Source organism: Nelumbo lutea, chromosome 4 (genome assembly GCF_056320005.1).
Source record: "Nelumbo lutea isolate HS-2025 chromosome 4, American lotus-T2T, whole genome shotgun sequence".
Lineage (NCBI taxonomy): Eukaryota > Viridiplantae > Streptophyta > Magnoliopsida > Proteales > Nelumbonaceae > Nelumbo > Nelumbo lutea.
The window spans coordinates 99,817,881-99,842,400 of NC_142687.1; the positions used below are offsets into that span (position 1 = coordinate 99,817,881).

Genomic DNA, 24,520 nt, shown 5'->3' on the forward strand with positions numbered 1-24,520 from the left:
CAGTCAGACCAGTTAGTGCACTGATACCATGTTTGTTAGAGAACAGCAGCCGAAGAAGAAGAAAAAAAGGGATCTAAGAATGGCGGCTTAGTCACTTCAACCGGCCCTATGATCTTATATAAGTATTCACAAAGTAATGTTACAAGAAAGGACTAGAATGCCCCTGATTAGTGATGAAATACCTAGACATAAAAAAGAATAAAAGAAGTTTAGGCCCAATAACTAAGGCCCATAATAAGCTCAAGAACTTAAGACATAAATAAGACTAACATAAACACTAAACCAATTGAACCAACAAACTGAATGGGCCATGTCACCATAGGGACAGTTATACCTAGTTGCAATAGTTGGGTGCTTTTGGGTTAGGCTGTAAAGAGAATAGGCTGGTATGATAAACCTAAAAACTCAAAGGTCCATAACATTCCCATCCGCTTGAGTTGAGCTTTGTCCTTAAGGTGACATTTAGGGTGTTTTCTAAAAAGAAGACAAGAAGAAAATACGTGAGAGGAAAAAAGTGATGTTAACGATGTCAACCCTTCTATTATATATTAAGGCAATCAAATACAAAAGAAAAATTACAACAGTGTCCTATTAGTCAACTACTAGGAACAAAAATAGTCGACTACTAAGGGTAGGACTACAAACTAGGTCTCACAAACTCCCTCTTAAGTTAAGCATAAATATCTTTCATGCCCAACTTGCATAACAATTCCATAAATCATGTCTTGGTGAGCCCCTTGGTAAGAACATTAGTAAGTTGTCTTGTAGATGACTTATAAGGGATGCAAAGGTCCTCAAAAACGTTTCTTTTTCGCACAGTGTCTATGAATCTTAATATGCTTTGTTTTATCATATTGGATTGGGTTGTTAGCAATGTTAATTGCAACATGATTATCACAATACAACTTTAGAGGTTTAGTTACTTTATTTCCAACTCCTTTTGAAAATTTTGAAGCCAAAGTAATTCAGCAACACTATGGATCATTGCCCTATATTCTGTCTTAGCACTTAATCTTGCAACAACAGTTTGTTTCTTGTTTCTCCAAATGACTAGATTGCCACCTATAAAGGTAAAATGTCTAAATATAGATCTTCTATCTCCACGAGAACTTGCCCAATCGACATCAATGCAGGCTTTCACATCTATTTTGTCACATTTCTTAAATAGTAATCCCTTCCTAGGACATGTTTTCAAGTATTTCAAGATCCTTTCTACTACCCTCATATGTGTAACTCATGGAGCATGCATGAATTAGCTGACCACATGAATTGCATATGTAATATCAAGTCTTGTGATGGATAATAAATCAATTTTCCAATTAATTTCTTGTATCTCTCATTGTCAGGATACATTCCCCATCATCTTCCTGCAACCCATGATTTTGCTCTATAGGAGTGTTTGTTGATTTGGCTTCTAGCCTCTATATCTCTTTTAGAAGGTCAAATGCATACTTCCTTTAGTAGATGTATATTCCCTCTCTAGATCTAGCCACCTCTATTCCCAAGAAATATTTCAGAGGTCTCAGATTTTTTATTTCAAACTCTGAGGCTAAAAAGTCTTTCAACTTTTGAATCTCATTCGAATCATCTCCCGTAATAATCATATCAACATAAACAATCAATGCTATTAGTTTCTTTTCATTTCTTTTATAGAACAATGTATGATCAACACTACTTTACTTGTACCCAACAACTTTCATTGCCTTGCATAATCTTTCAAACCAAGCCCTTCGAAATTGTTTGAAGCCATATAAGGTCCTCTTTAGCTTGTATTCCTTTCCTCTCATGTCATACCCTAGAGGATGGTCCATGTAGACTTTTTCTTATAGATCTCTATTTAAGAAAGCATTTTTTAATATCTAACTGATGTAGTTTCTAAGAAAAATTTGTTACAAGAGAAACACCCATATAATATTCAATTTGACAAATTGAGTAAATGTCTCCTTATAGTTAATCTCTTCATTTTGGGTGAATCCTTTTGCAAGTAGTTTGGCTTTATACCTCTTGATGGAACCATTAGCCTTGTGCTTAACTGTATATACCCGCTTACACCTTATAGTGCTTTTCCCTATTAGTAGATCCACTAGCTCCTAAGTGTTAGCTTTCAACAAGGCTTTCATTTCCTCACCCATAGCTTCCCTTCATTTGAGATCAATAATTGCCTTTGAGTACTTGGAAGGGGTAAAGATAGAGGACAAGGCGAACACAAAAGAGTAACAGGCAAGAGACAAGTGAGAATATGAAACAAATCTATTAATAGGATGAAGAATGCATAAATGAACTAGTTTCTACAAGGCAATAGGAAGATCTGAATCAAGACTAGAGAAAGCAATGGGAGGAGCAATACCTTGGCCAAAATCTAAAGTTCTCGATTGGTCATAGTCATTCACTGGTAAGTCTCTCTTTCTCTCCCTCCAGTAAATACTTAGATGTCTTTCATCATCAAAGTCATTATTTCAGTTAGGATCAGTTGCCTCAGGACAGGGAGTAGTACCACGAGGAGAGTTTTCATCACTTGTAGTTTCCATTGGACAAGAGGAAGAAGGTCCAATATGAGGAGGGTCTAAAGAAGTAGGAGAGGTAGGAGAAGACAAAAAGGTTAGCTTCTAAGAAAATCTCTTTCACTCCACTAATCTTCCCCTGAAGAGAATTCCAGGGAGGCTCAAAGAAGGATTGTTACTCACAAAAGGTGACATCCTTGGTTATGAACTTTCTTCTGGTAATTGGATCAAGACATTTATATTCCTTTTGTGTAAGAGAACACCCCACGGATTGCCTTTGGATCCAACCTTGTCCATTTAGAATCATTAACATGAATAAAACATACACAACAGAAAACCTTAGGAGGCAAAGAAAACACAACTTTGCTCTGGACATAGGACAGAAAAAGGGGTTCTCATTCCCAAAACCTTGGATGACATTCGGTTGATGAGATAAGTTACCAGAAAAACATGAGACCAAAACTTCTTTAGGACCTTGCTTTAAATCATTAGAGCATGAATAGTCTCAAGTAAATATCTATTCTTCTTATCCACAACTCCATTCTGTTGTGGTGTGTAGATGTATGATGACTGATGTAAGGTCCCTTCATCTTTAAAGAACACATTTAGAGAACTCTTGAAATATTAGTTGCATTATTTGAACGAAAATATTTAACTTTGTTTCCAAACTATGTCTCAATCATCTTACAAAATACCATAATGAATCTATGTACTTTTCTTTCTTTCATCAAATAAATCCAAATGCATCTTGTAAATTGATCAATAAAACTAATAAAATACTAGTAGCTATCCATGGAACTAATGAGTGAGGGAGCCTAAACATCATAATGAATTAAATCAAAAAGAGTATTAACTTCATTATTAAAACTTGGATAATTTGTTTTGCAATGTTTAAACATTTAGCACACATCACAAAAAAAAGGCTTTCAAATGAGACATTCTCAAACAACATTGAAAACAAGACTCTCAATAATGAAAAAGACAAGTGACCCAATCTGGCATGCGAGATATAAACCAAAGTACTAGATTCCATGCATTCAGTGATATTAGTAGACACTACATTAAAAGCTGAACCAATGTCTCCATTGAGAAAGTAGAGACTTCCAAACTTATGACCACTCTCAATTGTTTGCTTCGTCAACCGATCCTAGAAAACATAATGGGTGGGAAAGAACGTTACAACACAATCCAAAGTTTTTGTTATTCTAAAAACTAAAAGTAAGTTGGCAGTAAAATTAGGAACATGCAAGATAGGCTTAAGAGAAAGAGTTTTTTAAAGTTGGACATCCTCTTTCCCATGAATAAGAGATAAAGAGCCATCAACCACCCTTACTTTATCTTGTCCATAAACAAGATGATAAGATGAGAATAAGGAAGAGTTGGTGGTCATGTGTTTAGAAGCTCCTAAATCAATAACCCAAGTGTTTGGGAAGCAAGACTGTATAGCACTAAGTGCAAAAGTAATACCTACCTTGGCATAGGAGGAAGTAATAGAGGATTGTTCCAATCGAGCCATAGCCCGATTAAGAATGTCTACCTCTTCAGCCATGTACTCAAGGAATCTCTTTGAAGGAGTAATGGTTTGTCTCATACCTAAAGAAACACTAGTAGTTCTAGCTTTATGCATTCCGTCCACCATATTTGAGCTTGTTACATGTCCATGGGCTCCTGGAACTTTACTTGGCTTCTTATCCTTCCTTAAAGTTATTGGTTTTAGATGAGGTACAAAATCCAAAATGTATCTTTGGTGTGTTTCTCTCCACCACAATGAGAAACAACATGTCTATCTCTACTTGTAATATGAAGTTTTGTAGAGATAGACCACTCTTTAAAGTTATACTCATCTAGTTTTACATTAGTAATCTGTAGACTGGGGAAACTAGGGTTCGGAAAACCTCAGTTGGTCTATTTTCCTCTAAGGTTACTTCACTTGAGTTTGAGGACGACATTTGACCTTTCAAAACTCAACTGTTATAAAGTCGGTTTTGTTGTAATTTGCACAAGAACACAAACAACTACCTTTTAGCTCCAACCCAACAGTCTTTTATGCTGAAACCCTAGTCTTCCACTCGTTTGAACTGCAAAAAATAACTCCTTGAACTACACCTTCTTGCAGTCCATAAGCTTGACCTATCTTCTATAGGTCACTCTAGTAGTCCACAAGTAAAAAAATGAACTCAAAGAGAGCTCCAAAAACTGCCATCAACACTAAGGTTTTTAAATAACCCAAAAAGAAAAGGAAGAGGAAGAAAAAAGAGAATTGTTGTTTTAAGTCCGAACCAAAAGGAAAAAGTATCAAAGCTCTAATAACATGTTTTCTAAGAAGAAGAATAAGAAGAAAGAACATAAGAGGAGACAAAGAGAAGAAGAAAAGATGTGAGAGAGGCAAAAAGTGATGTTGGCGGTGCTAACCCTTCTATTATATACTAAGGCGACCAAATACAAAAGAAAAATTACAACAGTATCTTAGTAGTCGACTACTAGGAAATCTCTTCGTCAAGTAATTAACTACTAGGAACAGTATGTTGATAATAGTCAACTACTAAGAACAGTATGTTGATAACAATTGTTGTTTTAAGTTCGAATCAGAAGGAAATAGTATCAAAGCTCTAACAACATGTTTTCTAAGAAGAAGAAGAAAGAACAGAATAGGAGACAAAGGGAAGAAGAAAAGATGTGAGAGAGGCAAAAAAGTGATGTTGGCGATGGTAGCCCTTCTATTATATACTAAGGCGATCAAATACAAAAGAAAAATTACAACAGTATCCTAATAGTCGACTACTAGAAACAATATGCTGATAGTAGTAAACTACTAAGAATAGTATACTGATAGTTCTCGACTACTAAGGACATGACTACAAACTAGGTCTCACAATACAGGGTACCCTTGGGATAGCTCCTTCCACTTCTCTTGAGTAGCATCTATTGTTGGTGTTAAGTAGCATAGTTGATGGAGACACCATGCAGTAATAACAATGTTTCTTCTACATTCATCAGTTTCAACAATCATACCTTTGTCCTTTCTAACAATCGTATCATTCAACCCTGATGACAACTTAGCTTTACCAATTTCCCTGGTTCTAACATCCCAAGATTTTCCATAGCACGGCGTTGTCTAGTAAGATATGTAAAGGCTAGCTTAAATGTAAGCTCATTGGAAACCATAACAGTCCCTTTAATTAGAACCACAGTCATAGTCAATTGAATGCCTTATTAACTCAAATAGCTTACCTTCCCAAGGATCTTTTCATGGTTGGATAGCATTGTCTGCCCTCCAATTTATTTCTGTTGTAAACAACCAAATACAGCATATTGAGTAACAACACTCTTTAGATCAATGATAGGTGTCCCATGGTTGCGTCACCCTTGTATTCCCTCCAAGTTTGTGCCATATAAATGCCTAAATACAGCTTACCCCTTCCATGCTGACCACACCCATTGTGAGTGACGTGAAGCTGATTAAACTTGGAACCGGAATTTGATTTGTTATCTTGGTAAACAAGTTGCCTTCCTCCATATTGTGAATCATCACTAATGAGCAGGGGTCCGTCCACTACATCCAACTCAAATCCTGATTTAATTATGCAGCAAAGCAATAGTGTACAACCTATCAAGCTGTCAAGTTAGATAATGGCAATATCTTTGGTGTAGCCAAGAAGGGGACATGACAAAATCCTGCATCCTCATCTTGCACCTGTCTAGACATCTTGGTGGCATCCTCTATTCCTCGATAATGTAGTCGAGGAGCCACCAATGAACTGTAGTTTTCTAGAGTTCTCTTTGGGTTATCTTCAAATAACGCTTCTAAACGTTCCATTTGGCTACATCGCACATACATGATAACTTGCACAAATTGAACATTGATGTTTGCACGGTCAAAACCCAGCTTAAAATCATCACCGCAGACTTGTCCCCCAATTTGAAGGCCACCAAACCCATTGGCTGCATAGCTCGAAGTAATCAAGTTCTACAAAATATTATCCTCACCTGGAATAGTTTCCATGGACTTCTTTACATCAGTCAGGCTTTCATAAACTGAATAGAACTCCACTAAGCCACCTGTAACAACCATGTTGCACCACCATTCCAAAACATATATATATGCACTACCAGGAATTAAATTGGATGCTACCGATTTCATCTTCAAGTAAACTCCCAACACCTTTTTTAATTGACCAAAATGATTGACTTTACTAGGATTCAAATACGATGCTGCCAATTTTTGAATCGGCCATTCATCGAACATCTTTTGAGCCAGAGTTGGAGGTTTCCCATAAATGAACATTTATTTTGTTATGATCTTCGTGGTAGTTGGGAGTTGATGCCTTGACATGGAAGTTGGGATCACTTGATAGGGGATACGATGATCTTCACACTTTCATTCTGAACCACAACCACTGTTTCACCAGCAAAGGCTACTGGACTTAGGCGCAAGGCTTGAATATTCTGAAACCTTCAATGCTCCCTCAAGAGTGACTACTTGGTGGTTGAGGCGCTCCAAGAAGGGCAAGGTTCTTTTCCTGCCATTTCTCCATCAATTCATCCTTTCCCTTGGGAACCATTTGATATGATCCTTTTTCCCATCGCCGAAAATTGAAACATTTCATCCCTCGAGGCTCGAGCTATAAATTATAATGCTGGAACACCGCTCAAAGAGGGTTTTTAACAATCTATTAAGATGCCCAAGAAGGAAAAAAGAAAATGTTTGATCATCGAATGCCCTTGTTTATTGATGGGTTTCACTTATATAGGCTCATGGTTGTTACAGTTGATCATGGAAAATGATCAGATCAATGAACAAAACGGCAATTATTCGCGATAATTGTATATAGTCCGCGTCACCATAGAGATAGGCTAGTATGACAGGCCCAATAAACTCAGGGTCCATAAACACACACACACCCCTATTTGGTATTTACCTTCTCCAACTTTTGTTCCCAGGGGTTTTCTTCTTCTACCATAAGAAACGGTGACTTTTTACGCAATAAAGGATAGAAATTGAAAACCCACTCAACCAAGTCAATTCCTTAACGCTCAAATCTACTTGTTAAACTCAGATTTGGGGAACTATTACAACTCAAAACCAGCATTTTTCTAATTTGACGAAAACAGTTAATGTATCTGAAATGCACAAAGTTTTTCTACCGTCCATGCCTTTGTTCTACGACAAGCCAAGATATTTGGCATCAAGCCCAATCCTGAGTCCCCAAACACTGCGCTGGGTTGGATATATTTTTCTGTTCGTCAACAACATTCTAGACAGGAAGCAGGAGGTGATGCCTTTGACACAGGGTTCTTACTTCCTTCTATTCCTAGTCATATGTGTCGATTTTGTGAAGGGCTTCTTGAGATCTCCAGAAAGTTACAGCAGTGGACTAATAGAACTTTTGGCTTTTGGATTTGCGTATGTGACACATCTGGATTTCAACAGCCTGTTATACTTATTAGTGAGTTCGAGGAAACAACAGATTTCACATTGTTCCCCTCATACGAGTTTTTTTTTTTTTTTTTAAAAAAGAGGGACATGTTTTGAAAATTTAATTAATAATGGACAATTTTGCCCTTTTATTTATTTTCTGTCATACTTGGAATTTAAATTCTTTAGCAAGACATTAATTATTTTTGAAAATCACAGGGTATCTTTAAGTAATTTAGTGAAGCCGCAGGGTATATTTAAATAATTAACCCTTTTATAAATTCCATTAGGCCCCTTCTTTTTCCTTTATTTTGAAGGGGTAACTTGGTCAATGCGTAAGCTGACCATCTCCGATATTCTCCTCATCAAGTACACCTCACACCGACCTTCAGGCACATGGGAACCTTTCATGGAGGTTGACTTCCATCAGGGCAATGCCTCTTCGAGCAGCCTTTACAGCCTTGCATTGAGAATATCTCCATACTTGTGTGCTTTATTTCATGAAGAGATGTTCCTGATGCATGGTTACAAAAGGCTATTGGGACGGTGTGAGCATGGGCTTGCCTTGATCAGAGCCGATCTCTTGTGTACTTATGTGTTATTATTCATGGGAGATATTTTCAATACATGGAGGGATGTGCGTGTGAAGTCAATGTGAGGTGCACTGTGTGAGGAGTAAATCCTAATTTTCTTACAGGCATTTGTTTTTTACTATCACGGGGTCCCACAATAAATGAAGACATCCAAAGGTATCAGTTACTCCCTCCAATTAGGTAAGTAATCCATCTACAACCATTGATGGTTAAGTTCTGATCCATTAAAAAAATGCCCTTTTAGAAGTACTAGATAAATTCATAGGGTAAAAGACCACAAATCAGAGATTCTTGATGTAAGCCATTAGGGACAAGAATGGCCTTAGAGTCTCAAAAGAGGATTAAGGAATGCCTTTAGAGATGAAGAGGATGGATTGATAGTAAGTTTGGGAAAAGGGCCAAGTCTTGGGAAATAACTGGAATGCTCAAGGGTTCCAGAAAATGCTTTGCATTTTTTTTTTAATTATAGAATTCAAGAAGCAAGCAAACCCAGATTTCCTATTCACTTTTCCTACTCACTCTCTACCCGCCATATCTCTGGCTGCAATTCACGGTGGGTAGAGAATGGATAGGAAAAGTGAGTATAAAATCCCGTTTGTAGGCAAGATACATGCATGCCACCCATCTACATTCATAGTCTCAACAGACTTTGGGGAGATAAAATTCCGTCTTTTTCTTCCTAAGGACACGTGTCTCTGAGAACCACATTATTGTTAAAGCACGATCTTGAGAACCTCCAAGAAGGTAACATGTATCGGTATAGGACCCTTTTTTTGGCATTGCGAGGTCGGATGTGTTCATGAGATCGACAAAGTTTTTGGATGTCCCTTGAAAAAAAATTTCATCTTTTGCTTGTATTAATTAGTCTGATTATTCTGTAAAATGGAGTTTCTAGACAATTCATGCAGATGCAGCAAAGTTTACATGACCCGGTTTGCAATATCTCCATGTACTGGTATGGCAAGTTTATCCCACCTTCAATAGAATTTGAAGACATTGTTGAAGCTTCATTAGCAATGATGTTGCTGAGACATTACTAATACATACAAGATCATTGGGGCATTTTATTTTTGCCATTACCAGTCATACATACTTCGTATGCTAATGCCCAATATTTCCTGCAGAACTGTATAAAATAGAGATTGCTAATACAAGTTCCATAGAGATAAGTGAAACATCACACATAACCCGAAACCCGATTTAGTCGGTACAAAGTCCGTTCGAACAGCCATCATAGCTTTGCATTGGGAATATCTCCTCATGAAATGAAGCACAGAAGTATGAAAATATTCCCGATGAAGACTGTTCCAATGGTGTTTGAACGGGTCTAGCACTGACCGAAGCCGATCTCATATAACCTGCTAGATTCCCAAAGCCATTGCAACTGTCTTGCCCATGCCTTCAACACGGTCTGCATCCTTTATAGTTAATAATAACAGCATAAAACTATCACCTTGCAACACAAGCGAATGCAACCATCCAACAATATTTGCCTAGGAAAGTAGGGCTGCAATTTGTGCAGACTGCAGGCTTAGGTTGAGCATTTCGAGTTTGGTCAATTAGTGGGCAAGATTGGAAAATGACTACCAAAAAATTTGCCATTTGATGAAATTGATTCCAAAAACCAAAGAGGTTTTCCTATAAAACAGAGTCACAGATCAGGCCAGTGAACTTGCTCTGATACATACATCTTGAGATGAAAAAATGAAGTGACATCAAATAACTATTGTCAATACCACTTATTAAATGCAAAAATTAAAAAAGCAATAAAATAAGATAGAAAGGAAAATAACATACATTTGTGAACCCATATTGATAGGTTTAGTTTTATCATACAAGTTAATCACCAAAGCAGCCGTGATGAGAATCCAACATCCATCATCTTCCATACAAAAAGAGATGACATACAAATATAATTACTAATAAAAGTTTTGAGCATTAAGATCTGAGCAGTGACAGTTTCATTTAATGACATGTAGCTAACAAAAAAAGAACTAGCAAGGTGTTTATAGTCGCAAACAACAGTAGGTAAACAAAGCATATGTTTGGCATCGATGCTGCATATACAGCACTGTTTTCTGCGAGTTGGAAGCACCGTTTTCTGAGAACATGGTGTCTTTTTTTTTTCTTTGAAAACATTGCTACCAGGTAGGATGTTTCTTGGAGCAACAGCAACACATTCACGTCACTGCCACATCACATGTCTTCGTTGGCAGCAACAAGCTCCAAATTGAGAAAACGTTGAATTCAGCGTTTCCCCAGACCACGCCTTTTTAATTTCCAAGACATAGTTTGGAACACTGTTTTTTATGGAAAAACGGTTCTAAACATATTACCGTTTTCTGAAGCACCAAATTTTCCAACATGACGCTGATGTGTCACCATTTTCTGGAGCAATGGCATCGATGCCAAACACTGCCAAAATGAACATAAAGGCAGTAATCCTAGCCTCCTAGAATTATTTTAAATATGGTTCTGAGTAACAAGTTCACAATGAAGGAAAATATGCTACTCAATGAAGGAATGGCATACATGATGTGTATAAGCCATGGTATGAGTTTGAACTAAAAGGCTAGCAGCAAGATGTACGAGGATATGTTGATCTTAGTATGTATTCAGTAGATCCTGTATATCAAGTTACTGGTCAGTTGTTTAATAACCAAAAAGTAAATAGTACATGATAAATTGTTGTTCATAGTTGCAACATCAAAAGAGCTGGAATAATTGCTCTTTCAAGGGTGTCGGAAACTGTTACAAGTGGGTGTGGCACTAAATCTTACAGGTATTTCAAATAAATATCCCTTCTTTACAACAAAAAGCTGAAATTGAAGATACAACACTATATACAGCATAGCTTAAAATAATAAACAAAAAATCAGAACCCCTCAGATATTTGGGATCAACTCGTCAAACATAATGGTGCGACAAGGTTGCAATGAAAACTGGAAAGCATTTTGAAACGCCTCCAGGTAAGGTATCGATACTTGAGGAACCAAAATAGACCTTGATAGAGTCAAAAAGTATATTAGCTAATTGAATCTTTTTTTTTTTTTTCTTTTAGTCAGCTCTAGTGTTTCACAATTCAACTCCTGCCCCTGCCAAAGCAGCAGCCACTGAAGCTGATGCCTCTTCAAGTGTCCGCCGCTTCTGCATTGTGTTGAAGGCCTCAACAACATCCCCCACTTCCCAATCAATAAAATCATCCACCCCGATACCACACTCCAGTCCAGCATTAACCTGGCCAGGGAAAATAAGAGCAACTCATTCAGAGAAGTTGAACAAAACCCAGAAAAGAAGCTGTATATTTCTTCTGTTTCAATTAATATGCATCCACCATTATTACATATTAAAACATTCTGAATTGAAAAACAGATAAAGGTATACAAGATATACTAAGAATTTTCTGGAGATTTCTTTTGTTGTGCATTTTGTTGATCTATATGCAAGGCAGAAGCCTCCAACCATACAACAAGAAGCATGGTATGGGATTCATACATGGACCTTGATATGGTGTGCCTTTCTCAAAGTACCCAAATTTTCCCATCTGACGACTTTCCGAGGTGATGATTCATGACAGTTAATAGTAAAACATAGGAGCAAGTGTTAAAGAGAAAGAGGCTACCTTGAAGCTCAATTTCAATAGTATCTTCTTGGGGAATCCCAAACTGACTGGATCAATAAGGACAATATAGAGAAGAAATTCTATATTTTCTCATATCCTAGAAAGGTTAAGTGAAACACAGAGAAGGAAGGGGGAGGGGGTCAAGCAGAATGCCAAAATGATGGATTTTGATGCTCAATTGTGGACCGCAGAACAAATAGATTGAGTATCCGAAGCAACAGACTAAAGCCTATGGTCAAGTCTACACCAGGACGTTCCCACATAACATTAGCTGATCGGCTAGAGCCGACATATGGGCTATCATTAGTTAGTTACGATTTTGTAATAACAAGTATAAATATTGAGAGAGACCTGTGTGGGAGCAATGCAGATATTTTCTTTTCTTTCTGTAGGAGTGCTACTGAAGTAGGACCAGCTCAGTTCTAGTCCTTAGAGAATGTGAATGGTCTTCTTGGATCAGAATTTTATGGCTGCTGATGGATGTAATGGCTTCTTGAAGGAATAAAAGAGAAAATAGGGAGAGAGAAGAGAGAAAATACCTGGAATCACTCAATATGTTAATTGCCTTTGTGTAAAACGTCCATACATATTTATAGACTCTAAACTCATAATAATCCTAGGAATCAAACTGTTAGACTCAATAATCCTAGTAGGACTCAAACTAAGCTGTCATATCCTATTTCAATTTAAAGAAGACTCAATAACTCTACTCCTACTTAAGCAATGACTATGAAATTTTAAACATAAACTATAACTAGACAAATTAAACCCTATCATTGTTCGCTACATAAAATTGTAAAAATGATAAAAATACCCCCCTGTCCAAAAATACAGAAATACATAAAATTTCATAAAATCCCAATTTTGACTCTCCAGCTCCTGCATCAGCTACCCTCAAAGGAGATAGGCAATAACCTATCACTTTTTCACCTATATCCCTACATCTCTAGTAACACCAGTGACACAATTTTCATGGGCAAAGGATTCTCCATAACCTTAAGCATAGTTGCATATATCTAGTGCTTGTTAATTTTCATGTCCCCAACATGTTTAAAATCCCAAATTAACTATGAAACGCACTTTCCCTCAACCAAACATTTGTGTATGAATTTCCCAGGTAATTAAGGCACTGTCTCCCTTTTGTGAGAAATCTTGAGTTTAATCATTCAGTGCCATAGACTTTTTCTCTTTTTGTTTATTCTCTTTATCTATTTATTTATTTATTATTTTTTTGGATGGGAAGTGGGTTAGTGATTATTTTTTATTGTTAGTGGATGAAGATGGGTTTCCAACCCAGATCTACAGTACAAACAACCATAATTTACCAACCAGAAAGCTAATAGTCCAAGGTGCATACCTCTTTTACTATTTCTTTCACCCTCTTCAAAGAATCAAGAACGCCAATATAGATGGTTTTCCCATTTCGAGTAATTTGAACACCACAGCCTTTCACTACTTTTCCTTCTGTTACCATGCACCCAGCAACACGACCACTTCCACTACTAAAGATGGCCCGGACTTCCGCTGCTCCAATTGGTACTTGTTCCTATCAATATATAAATCTGTTAATCTTTATTCATATTGATCTTAGCAGCACAGGGTACAGAATAAAGGAACTGGGACACGGTCAAACAAATCCAACCTAGAAGCTTGCCATGCTAAAACTTGACACTTGAGAGAATGACTGGAAACATCTTATCTAATACATACATACATACATACATACATACATACATATATCTATATATATATATATATATATATATATATATATATAATCATTGCCACATCCTTATGCTGTTAGTCATAGTTAATTGACAAGGTTCATAAGTGGAATAGTGGGTGGATATGGATTGTGGATCAATCTTTCATGCTTATAAAAAGAACTGTTTCTACACTACAGTCACCCAGCCACCATAATCACATCACTGGGCAAGGGAAAAGAATCAAATGAAATACAAGAAAGTTTCATTTCTCACCTCAACCGGTTCCAAGAGACCTTCCATTGCATTCCGCACATCGTCAATGAGTTCATAGATGACTCTGTACAGCCGAATCTCAATACCCTTGTTATCTGCATATTTCTTAACTGAACCTGGTGCTTTGACATTAAAACCCAATATAACAGCTTTACTAGCAACAGCAAGATCAACATCACTTGTGCTTACATCCCCTGTTGCTTGCAGCAAAAACTTTAGAGTGACATTATCCTGTGGGAGCACCTGAAGGGCTTGTCTGATAGCTTCAATGGACCCCTATTGATGATCAGGAGGTCTCAAATTAGTTTCAATATTGATAAAAATCCACATAGATAAGTATATGGAAAAGGAAATTTGTACTTTAAAGAAATCCAGGTTACCAACTGGGCAGACCATAAGAACAGTTTTTCTTTTCTTTTGTGGTGCACATGTCAGAGTGAGGGATACACTATCCATCAGGAGACTTCCATTTTATGTACCCATCATATGGAGAAGCCTCCCAAATATATTTAAAACTGAGATGGTCATCCATCAAGAAAGAAACCTTTCTATCAGTCCTTTGTTTATTAATTTCACTCCATACAAAGTTGATGGTTTCAAAACCACCATTTTATTTTTCCCAAACAATACTAGGACAATGTAAGAAGAATTATTACAACTATCTTATTAATGCTTGTTGTAACCATCAAATAGTGGATTTCACCCGAGTATGGGACAAATCAAAAGCTAGACCATCAAGTTCTGATTAAAATTTTGGGGATATTTGTACCTGGACATCAACCTTCATAATAATATTGAGCTGGTGTAGATCTAGTCCAGATTGCTTTCCTGCTGAAACTGCAGAAGCCAAGGAAGAAAGAGTGACCTTCCCATCCCCAGCCTTTGCAGATATACGTTTATAACGCAGCAACTCTGCATGTGCCTCTGCCTTTTCACGTGCAATGTCAAGAGAGTCAACAACCTCAAATTCATCACCCGCAATTGGAACATTATTCAACCCAATGACCTGTGGCAATAAATGGTGTCCAATAAATTTTTAGGAGTCAGTTCAAAAAACAGATAGAAGAAAAGATATGAATAAATCATCCAAACAATATAATGGAAGTTTCTCACTTCTTATTTCTCTTTTATTTATTAACTTATTATTTTTTATTGTGGAAAGTAATAGTTAGGTTTCAAGTAATGAAAGATAAGCATCAAACGTGTACTGATCTCATAATAGTAATGCTCCCATAAGGTTCTTTCTTCAAAGAAAAAATAATAATAATCTGGAACATCATATATGCATTTCTCATGCATAACTCCAAAGCAGCCTCAACTTCATCCATGACTAGCTAGGCAGAAGGAAAAGAAAGTGGTGCACAAGTAAGCACTCAAATTAGCCACAGCATGATTATCCTTATATCCTTCAGCTGGCTATCAATTTTTTATATTAATAGCAAAACTATTTTCCGTTTAACTTGTTTATCAATGATGGTAAATTTGTGAGTAGCACTTTTGGGAATGTAACTGCTTTTCCAAAGAAAGAGGGGTTACAAGTTCAAATGGTCAAAAAGGAAATGTACAAAGGCTTATAGATGGAGTTGCCTTTTAACTTATTCAAGTACTGTTAATATAAAAAGGAAATATACTACAAAACCTGAACAGCTATAGATGGTCCAGCTTCATCAACACCATTTCCACTGTCATCAAATAAACCCCGCACCTAACCAGGGCACCATTCAGATAAATCCATCAATAAATAATAGAATTAATCAAAACAAGCTGCAACATTTCAATCTAATCATAAGAGAGAAGATAAAGGGGAAAAAAACTTCAAATAAGTACTAATTTTTACAAAAATACTAGTGACTAACCTTTCCAAAGGCCTCACCACAGACTACAACATTCCCCCTTTTGAGTGTACCATTCTGCACAATGAATGTTGCCAGAGGTCCTTTTGATTTATGAAGGCCTGCTTCAATTGCAGTTCCCTTTGCATTTCTGTGAGGGTTGGCCTTTAATTCTTGCAACTTAAAATACAAAACAAAGGATTGTTAAAATGTATAAGAACCAAAGAAAATGGAATATCAATACAACAACATAAGCAGCAAGAATCTTTTAGTAAAATAGAAGAATGATATATAGTAGAAAAATCTTTCAATATTTGAATAACATTTTGGACTAACAACTACTTCATAGAAGCAGCTATGACTATGGGAAAGATTATTCTATATTGCAAGAAAATATCAATATCAAACTTATTAGCAGGTCCTACTAAATAAGACAAAAATCTTTCAATATTTGAATAACATTTCAGACCAACAACTATTTCATAGAAGCAGCTACAACTATGGGAAAGATTATTCTCTATTACAATAAAATATCAATACCAAACTTATTAGCATGTCCTACTAAATAAGACAAAAAGCAATATATTACCTCTGCAACAAGCATGACCGTTTCCAACAATTCATCCACATTCTCCCCTTTCAGGGCACTGATCTGATGGATAAAATTCATTATAAGCTCTCTTATAAAGTATTAAAAAGAATAGTTAAAGATACAAGTACAAATTTCATCCTTAGGGAAATAAAGACCTGAACCATTGGGGTATCACCACCCCAATCTTCTGGCAATAAACCAATTGATGAAAGTTCTTGCATGACTATTTCTGGATTAGCTCCATCCTTGTCTATCTGGAAGAGAGGGAGAGATAAGATAAGAATAAGATATTGCAGTCAGAAATTCTGAAAGACCAATTCAACAAAGCCTGCTACTTAACAGACACACCTTATTTATAGCTATAACAATTGGCACCCCAGCTGCTTTAGCATGAGCTATGGCCTCATTTGTTTGAGGGCGAACTCCATCATCGGCAGCAACCACAATAATGGCAATGTCTGTCACCCTTGCTCCGCGGGCTCTCATTGCACCAAATGCCTACAAGATTAAATAAGAACACAAACAAGAAAATGAAGACAAGATAAAATAAATAAATAAATAAAATCTATGTTAAAGCTTCCGAAAAAAGAAACTACTTCAATATTTGAAGATCTGACAGTGACAATAAAAAACCCAAAGGAACAGAGAAATCAAACAAAAGCAGCACTGCAACAGAAGGAATATCTAAAGGAAAAAAGAGACTTCAAGAGATTACCTCATGTCCAGGCGTATCAAGGAAAACACAAGGTTGAGACTTGCCGTCAACAGGAACAAGCACCTTATATGCTCCAATTCCTTGTGTTATTCCACCTGCTTCAGTTGTAACTACCTGGAAAAGTATACCAGTCACATCTAAAGTATGTTTAGCACATAATATAACATTGGTATATCCATTTTGAGAATTACACAGCGATTTGAACTACCATGTAGTACTAATTCAAATTGATTAGATTATTAGAAGTCCAAGTGTGCAGTCTTTTACATTCTTTGGAATAGTCAATAATAAGTTGATAAATAGTCCAAAGAAACACAGGTAGCCTGATGGTGAGATCATATAAGTAGGTTAGCTTGCCCAGTTTGGCAGTTTGTCTCTTCTAGGAGGCAATTATATAATGCCCAAAGTATAAATTTTCTTATCAAGAACAATGAATGAAAGATGCCAATAGACAGCATACTCAATTATATGTGCCACCATAAAAAAGGAATAGGAAAAGGAATTATGGTTAAGTTTCAAATATACCTTGCTTTTTCGAATATAATCCAAAAGTGTTGTCTGCCAAGTGGATAACATAAACAACATTTTAGTGAAATCCTGATATCAATGAAACACATTTCAAACCAAAAAAAAAAAAAAAGAAACCCAAAAATGGATAAATATATGTCCATACCTTTCCATGATCAACATGACCCATTATAGTGAGAACAGGAGGTCTATCTTCCAGTTTGTCAAGGTCTTCCTCATCCAAAATTTCCCTCTTTTTTGCCTTTTCTTCCAACCTGACAGGTGTAGCATCTATGACTTCCACATTATACTCCTTACAAATCATCTTCACCATGTCTTTGTCCAAAGTTTGCACCCCATCGGGCTTAATCCCTTTTGAGTACAGATACCCAAGTATTTCACCTTCACTGATGGCTAAGTTGTAAGCCAAGTCCTCTGTCAGCATACCTTCCTCTCCTACCTCTAGAATTTCAACTCTTACAGGGGCTGCATCCTTTGCTGCCTGAAGCCTAGCTGCTTTACGACTTGCTTTGGTCCATTTCCTCCCCTTCCTTGCAGTTGTTGCACCAGGAATGGAGACATTGAGTTCTGAAGTCTCCTCATCTGGAATCTCAGTTTCATCAACCAAACGTCTCCGTACCCCTCCAGCTGCACCAGTTTTCTTACGATACTCATCTTTAATCTTTCCTGAGGCAGGGCTCTTAGCTGGTTTTGTAGGGGCTAAAACTGCTTGAGCAATTACAGGATCAACCACAGGTTTCTTTGGTGCAAATTTGTCAATCAAGATTGGCTTTCGTTCTCTGGTCTTTTGACTAGGGGCACTGTCATCGGTAACTGGAGGCCTTGGAGCTGCCCCCACATCCTTCAAGATAACTGGCTTCTTGATTACAGGAGGAGGAGCAACAGCAGGTTTTGCCTGCAACTTTGGTTGAACTTGCTTGGGTGGCTGAGGAGATCTTAATGGAGCACGAGATTGAGCTTCTACCTTCTCTGCATCCCCTAGATTCCTATCCACTTTCTCAATCATGGGAGGCCTAGAAGACTCCTTAACAACCTTCTGCACACTGGACACTGGATTCCCTTTCCGCCATACACTCTTCAAAGTCTTAGTTTTCCGACTCCCTGTGGAATTTACTGGCCTACTGGTCCTCGGGTTGCTAGGTTCTGGTTTATTACGGTCCCCACTCTCATTCACAGTATCCAGTTTTCCGGGACTCTTGGTTTCGAGTTTCTCTGCCTTCTCCAACACTTCCCCAAGTGATTCTATCACCCTACTTCTCTCCTCTGTATCATCAGATTTCTCATCATCAGAATCCCTACTGGGTTTTGCTGGGGACCAGGGTATTGAATTCTGTGCATTAATACTTTGAAGCGATTCAGCTTTAGGCCTGGCTTTCAGAACAGGCTTGGGTGCAGGCTTGAGGATAAGATCCACATCCTCATCTTTGCTCCCTCTGAAAGTGGATTCTAAAGAAACCGAGCTCCCTTGCTCCGCCACCAAATCTGTCGTGACCATGCATTTACATACATACACACAGCTCCATCTGCGCCAACCAATCGGATTACCAAAACTACTCCCCTTAACTATCGAAATTTTTCGAGGTAATGAAGGACTACCTTCAAAGTAACTGGTCAAAGAACTAGCTCTCACACCTCCCAGACTTACAAGGGAAGCTAGAACAGACATGGTTGTTACAGAGAGCCCAAAATCGGCATCAACCCAAGAAAACAGTACCCAATAACTAAACTACAATGCAGCCTCCTAACTATATCCTACCGAATTGCATTTTATCTATAATTCGATCTTGAAAGAATCAGAACTGTTAACCGTAACCAAACTTGGATGAATTTTAAACCTTATGGCAAACAAAGATCAACCTTGACCACAGTGCCACCTGATAGATATCCACTGGTTACAATTCCCCTATAACAAACAGAAGCCCTAGTTCTAGTTTCAATAACAAAACAGGAAATGGAGTGTCGACAACAGATACACGAGATACAGAAGCGGCAAGTGAACTGTTTCTCGAGATAGAAATCTTACCTCGGAGATGTCACAAATGGGTTTTCTGCAAATTGGATTGGGCAGCGCGAAATCACTGGAACCTCTGATTGCAGAGTCAGGGACAGAGGAAGAGAGAGAAAGAGAAGTTCATCAGTATTTAGCTTGTGCTTCTGGTGGTGGCAAAGCTTGCTTGTGTGGCTGTTTCTTCTCTCTTCAAATTATTATGTGATAAGGGCGATAAGGTTTTCTTTTCTTTTTCTTTTTTTTCCTGATTTACTTTCATTCCACCGTCTTCTACCTCTGCTTGTACCTTGTAGGCGGCGAGGTCTATTTCGTTTGGACTTGTGAGAGGGTGTGGTTGTAAATGGCTCCACGTTTTTGAATTTTGCCACACCACTGCACCAGCTGGCAAGTTCCAGACCATAAAACATTGAATCAAGGCTTCGTTCGGTTAATATTCTTCTATCATTATTAGAAGAATGAGTAAAGATTTGTTTTATGAATAATGAACCTAAAATGTTGAAGTTTTTTATTTCAATAAATCTATCACTTGGAAATTGGATGAGTCTCGACTCTCCGGTCCAAAAGAAAACTTTATATTATTTTAGCTATTTTCAATTTTCATATATCCAAATTCTTTTGTTCGAAATTCTCGTACATCCAAGTTTGCAACCTTTAAAAGTTAAAACATGATTGATATTGATATAATCACAAATTCATCAGAATTCCTTAACGCGCTTACCCGGGCGAGTTCATTTATCGGTTAATCGGTATCCGGGCAACGCGGGTACCCGGGGAAAATTCATCAGAATTCTCATCACAAAATCGTCTTCACAGGCTTCACAGCCCTTGTGCTTGTATTCTTGCATTGGAGAGGTATTCTCAATGCACGCTATAAAGGAAGACAAAATCCGAATTCGTTGGAGCAGCTGTTGCTAGACCTGTTAAATGGGTCGAGTCTGATTCAGTACAGGATGTATCTGTCATCATGTCTTTTCTTGTTCCAAACCCGTTCCTAATTTTTTATTTGTTTTAACTTGTATTTTTTAATTTCATATAATTATTCATTAAATCAATAATAAAATAATAGAGGCTAAATTATCTCTAACAACCAATAGAGGGATTTGCTTTTCTAAAGTCCAGCCAAGTGGAACCACTATCCCCCACTTTCTCCCAAATTATCTCTAATTCCTATTTAACCTCTCCTCTAGTTTTTATCTATATCTATCTAAGGTTATGTTTGATTTAAAGGAAAAGGTAGGGAAACTTTCCAAAGCTAGTATAGGTTTCCTTACCGTTTCCTTCCTTTCCCGACTTTTTCTTTCAAACCAAATACAGCCTTAAGAAATTTTGAATTAAAAAATTTAAGAATTATTTAAATATTAAAACGAAATTATATAATAACATTAAAATATTTATTAAAAATACAAAATATAATTATAATAGATTGAATAATATTCATATTATTAATAATTTTATATTTTTACAAAATTTATCACTAAATTATGTACTAACAATATAAAAAATTTATGGATAATTCAATTTAAATATTATTTAAAGAATAAAATTTAACATTAAAAAATAAAATATTATTTAAATATTTCAATAAATAAATATCTTAAATAACAAAATATGAAAAATATCTAAATAATTATATAACAGCATATTGAATATTACATAATAATTTTTAAATAAACACAACTCAAATAACAAAAAAAATTAAACATTTTATATATTATTTAAATATTTAAACAACTAAACATATTAAATAGCAAAATATTCAACATAACTAAATTTTAAATAGCTAACATAACGAAATTATGTAATAATAGTATAAATAATAATTTTACGGATTACTAAATCCAATAAATAATTAATATTTTAAAATTTAAATAATGATATTATTTAAATAACTAAATTCACTTATATCAATTAATAATTCTAGAAATAACTTTCAAAATATTAATCTATATGTATATATATATATAGTATATATATACTAAAATTAATATTTATTGTATTTTTAGTAATTATTTATTGCATTTTTTATAAATATATTTTCAATAATTATGTATAAATATTTTTTTTATTTAATAGAAAATTTTCAATAATTTTTGGAGATTAAACTACTATTATTTAACTTTTTATATTTAATTTATTGCACTTATTATATTTATTTTATTTTTGTTATAATTTATTGATGAATATTTATTACAGATTACACTATTTATTGAATAATTTAATATATTTTTAGTATTTATTGTATTTTTGTTAGTTATTTATTGTATTTTCATGGTAAATTTATTTTTAATAAATGTGTATTTTCACTATCAATTTCAAATAATTATTGGAGATTAAACTATTGTTATTTATTAGAGATTAGACTATTAATTTAGTTGAAATTAGGAGTGTTCACGGGTTGGTTCAGTTCAGTTGTAGACTATTTGGCCAACCAAATTGACCTAGTCAGGTTAGGGAGTTGGCCACTCAAAACTGACTTACCATTAGTGAAAATTGGCCAACTCGGGTTATATTGGTGTAGGTTGATTTTTGGTTTGATGGGTTGGTTCAAAAGATTTAAATTAATAATTTGAATTTAAAAATTAAATTTAAATTAAAATTTTACTATGGTATTATTAAAAAATTAAATTTATAATATAAAATATTTTAGACTAAGAAATATGGGAATTTCCTACTTTCTCGTATTAAAAAATTATATGTAAAATATAAAATATAAATATATATCTATGGTCGAGTCGATTCGGTTTTGGTCAATTTACAAATTGCCAAAACGAAACTGACCTAACCTGGTTGGGTTGGGAAATTGCTAAACCAAAGTCGATCAGAAAATACTATAAAACCAACCAACTTGGTTCGAGCCGGTTCAAGTTGATCAATTTCATCAGTTTGATGAACAACCCTAGCTGAAATTAATTAATGTTATTTTTGTATTATAAAAAGTTCTTAAAAGTAGTATATATAATATAAATAATTATTAATTATTTAAAAGTTAAAATATAAAACAATTGTATACTCTTATATATTTCGATTGTTTAGCTTTCGCTAAACAAAGCCCATGCATTGCATGGGTCCCCACTAGTATGATAAATAGAAGTGTTCATGGTCTAGTCTGGTTCGGAGAAATCTCAAATCAAATCAGAAAACTAGGGTTCCAGAATTGTTTAGACTAGACTAAAATGTTTAATTATAGAACCCAAACCAAACTAGACATAAAATCTAATTTATAGTTGTAGAGGGCCACTTTTAATAAACAGTTTGGTTGTAACTTGGAAAATGAAGTGATGGGCTAAATTATAATTATAGGGTTATGTGAAGGAGTAAGGTTATTGTAAAATCAAGTTTTATTTTATGTGGTTTAATGAGAAAGTCTTGTTGTTTGTAAGTGACCCCTAACTAATTTTTTATAAATAAACTTATACAAGATGCAGTCATGATTAATATAACTAAGTTCATATGACTAGTCCTTCGATTATGTTTGCCATTACATCTTGTGTGAATGGAACAATATAACTAAAAGAGATATATCTGATAATTAAAATTAAATTTATAAGTTTTTATTATTCTTTTTATAATTCATCTATTTATCTTTACTTATTAATCAATTCTTGTTATGGAAAATTTTCTTAAAGTACCCATAAGTTCTAGGAAATTGACTAACTCTACCCCTACTATTTACATATTGTCTTAAAATATTCCTAAGTTTCTTGACAATTGACTAAATCCCCCCTGTTGTTAGCATCTATTAACAGAAAGATGAAAAAAGACTATTGTACCCATCATTATTCTTTAAATTTTCAAAATGAAACATTTGACACATTGTTGAAATTCATAGATAGGTTTAGTAGTTGAGATTAGTATTTTCAACCTGTCATTGACCTGGCTAGTTGAACTGCTCAAATTGTCATCCAATCAAGATTTTGGGTTTGGATTTAGTAAAACTCAATGGATAGTAAAAAATTGTTGACTTCGCCAAAAACCACCAAACCCAAACAATTGGACCATTGACTAGTTCAGCCCAATGACCAGGCCACGGGTTGCACACTAAATGTGTATGAAAACATCGGGAGGTCATAACTTAGCGATTTGAGGTTCGATTGAGGTGATTTTTTATTTTGGGTGACTTTTCAAGATCTATGCATCCATCAGTGCCTTATCCTACTATTTTCACCAAAAAATCCATTTTTTGGTCTCAATTTACAATTTTTAATATTTTTATAAATAAAAAATTAAAATTAAATTAAAAAACATAAATCAAGTATAAAATAATATATATATATATATATATATTTTACATGTAGAACATAATTATATATTATTTATTGATAAAATGCATGTTTATACATACCCACACACACACACACACACACACACACACACACACATATATATATATATATATATATATATATATATATATATATATGTATGTATTACTGATGTGGCACAGTCTGACTAGTTTGACCCAGATGTTGAACTGATGACTTGCACCACAGAGGCAAAAAATGTTCAGCCTCCAGGTTGAAAGCTACATCACTACTTCAATGCCTCAATGAAAGAGTTGGTATCAAGTATGCCCTTCATTTACATGTATCCTCTAAGCAATTGTTGTCATGAAATTTGATAACAAATCAAATTCTCATGTGTAACAATTTAGAATTCAAAGATATGTTAACCCTGGTTAGAAATTGGTGAAGGTTTTAGTTTATGATCTACAATGAGTGCTCTTGAAAAGAAAGT

The 24,520-nt window shown here is 35.4% G+C and overlaps 1 protein-coding gene across 3 annotated transcripts; it reads right to left on the reverse strand.

Moving 5' to 3' along the window:
• Positions 1–11,138: 11,138 nt before the first annotated feature.
• FUG1 (Translation initiation factor 2, small GTP-binding protein) lies at positions 11,139–20,164 on the reverse strand. Of its 3 annotated transcripts, none has more exons than XM_088985575.1 (13): positions 19,802–20,164; positions 17,924–19,301; positions 17,776–17,808; positions 17,251–17,364; positions 16,884–17,033; positions 16,691–16,789; positions 16,533–16,595; positions 15,968–16,123; positions 15,751–15,816; positions 14,881–15,117; positions 14,112–14,387; positions 13,490–13,678; positions 11,139–11,747 (listed from the first exon to the last, which is right to left on the reverse strand). In XM_088985575.1, exons 2-13 carry the CDS (start codon positions 19,271–19,273, stop codon positions 11,586–11,588), a joined length of 2,895 nt encoding a protein of 964 aa, XP_088841701.1. In that variant the 5' UTR covers positions 19,274–19,301; positions 19,802–20,164; the 3' UTR covers positions 11,139–11,585. The 3 variants fall into 3 exon arrangements, with proteins under 3 accessions (XP_088841701.1, XP_088841699.1, XP_088841700.1); XM_088985573.1 differs by having other exon boundaries at positions 17,924–19,652; XM_088985574.1 differs by having other exon boundaries at positions 17,924–19,681; positions 19,802–20,028.
• Positions 20,165–24,520: the final 4,356 nt, after the last annotated feature.

Coding starts and splice junctions, on each gene's coding strand:
- FUG1 (XM_088985573.1), bottom strand. CDS start 19,444: ATGTCTGTTCTAGCTTCCCTTGTAAGTCTGGGAGGTGTGAGAGCTAGT. Junction 17,365..17,775: donor ATTATATTCGAAAAAGCAAG/GTATATTTGAAA, acceptor ATACTTTTCCAG/GTAGTTACAACTGAAGCAGG. Junction 16,790..16,883: donor TTGTTATAGCTATAAATAAG/GTGTGTCTGTTA, acceptor CCTCTCTTCCAG/ATAGACAAGGATGGAGCTAA.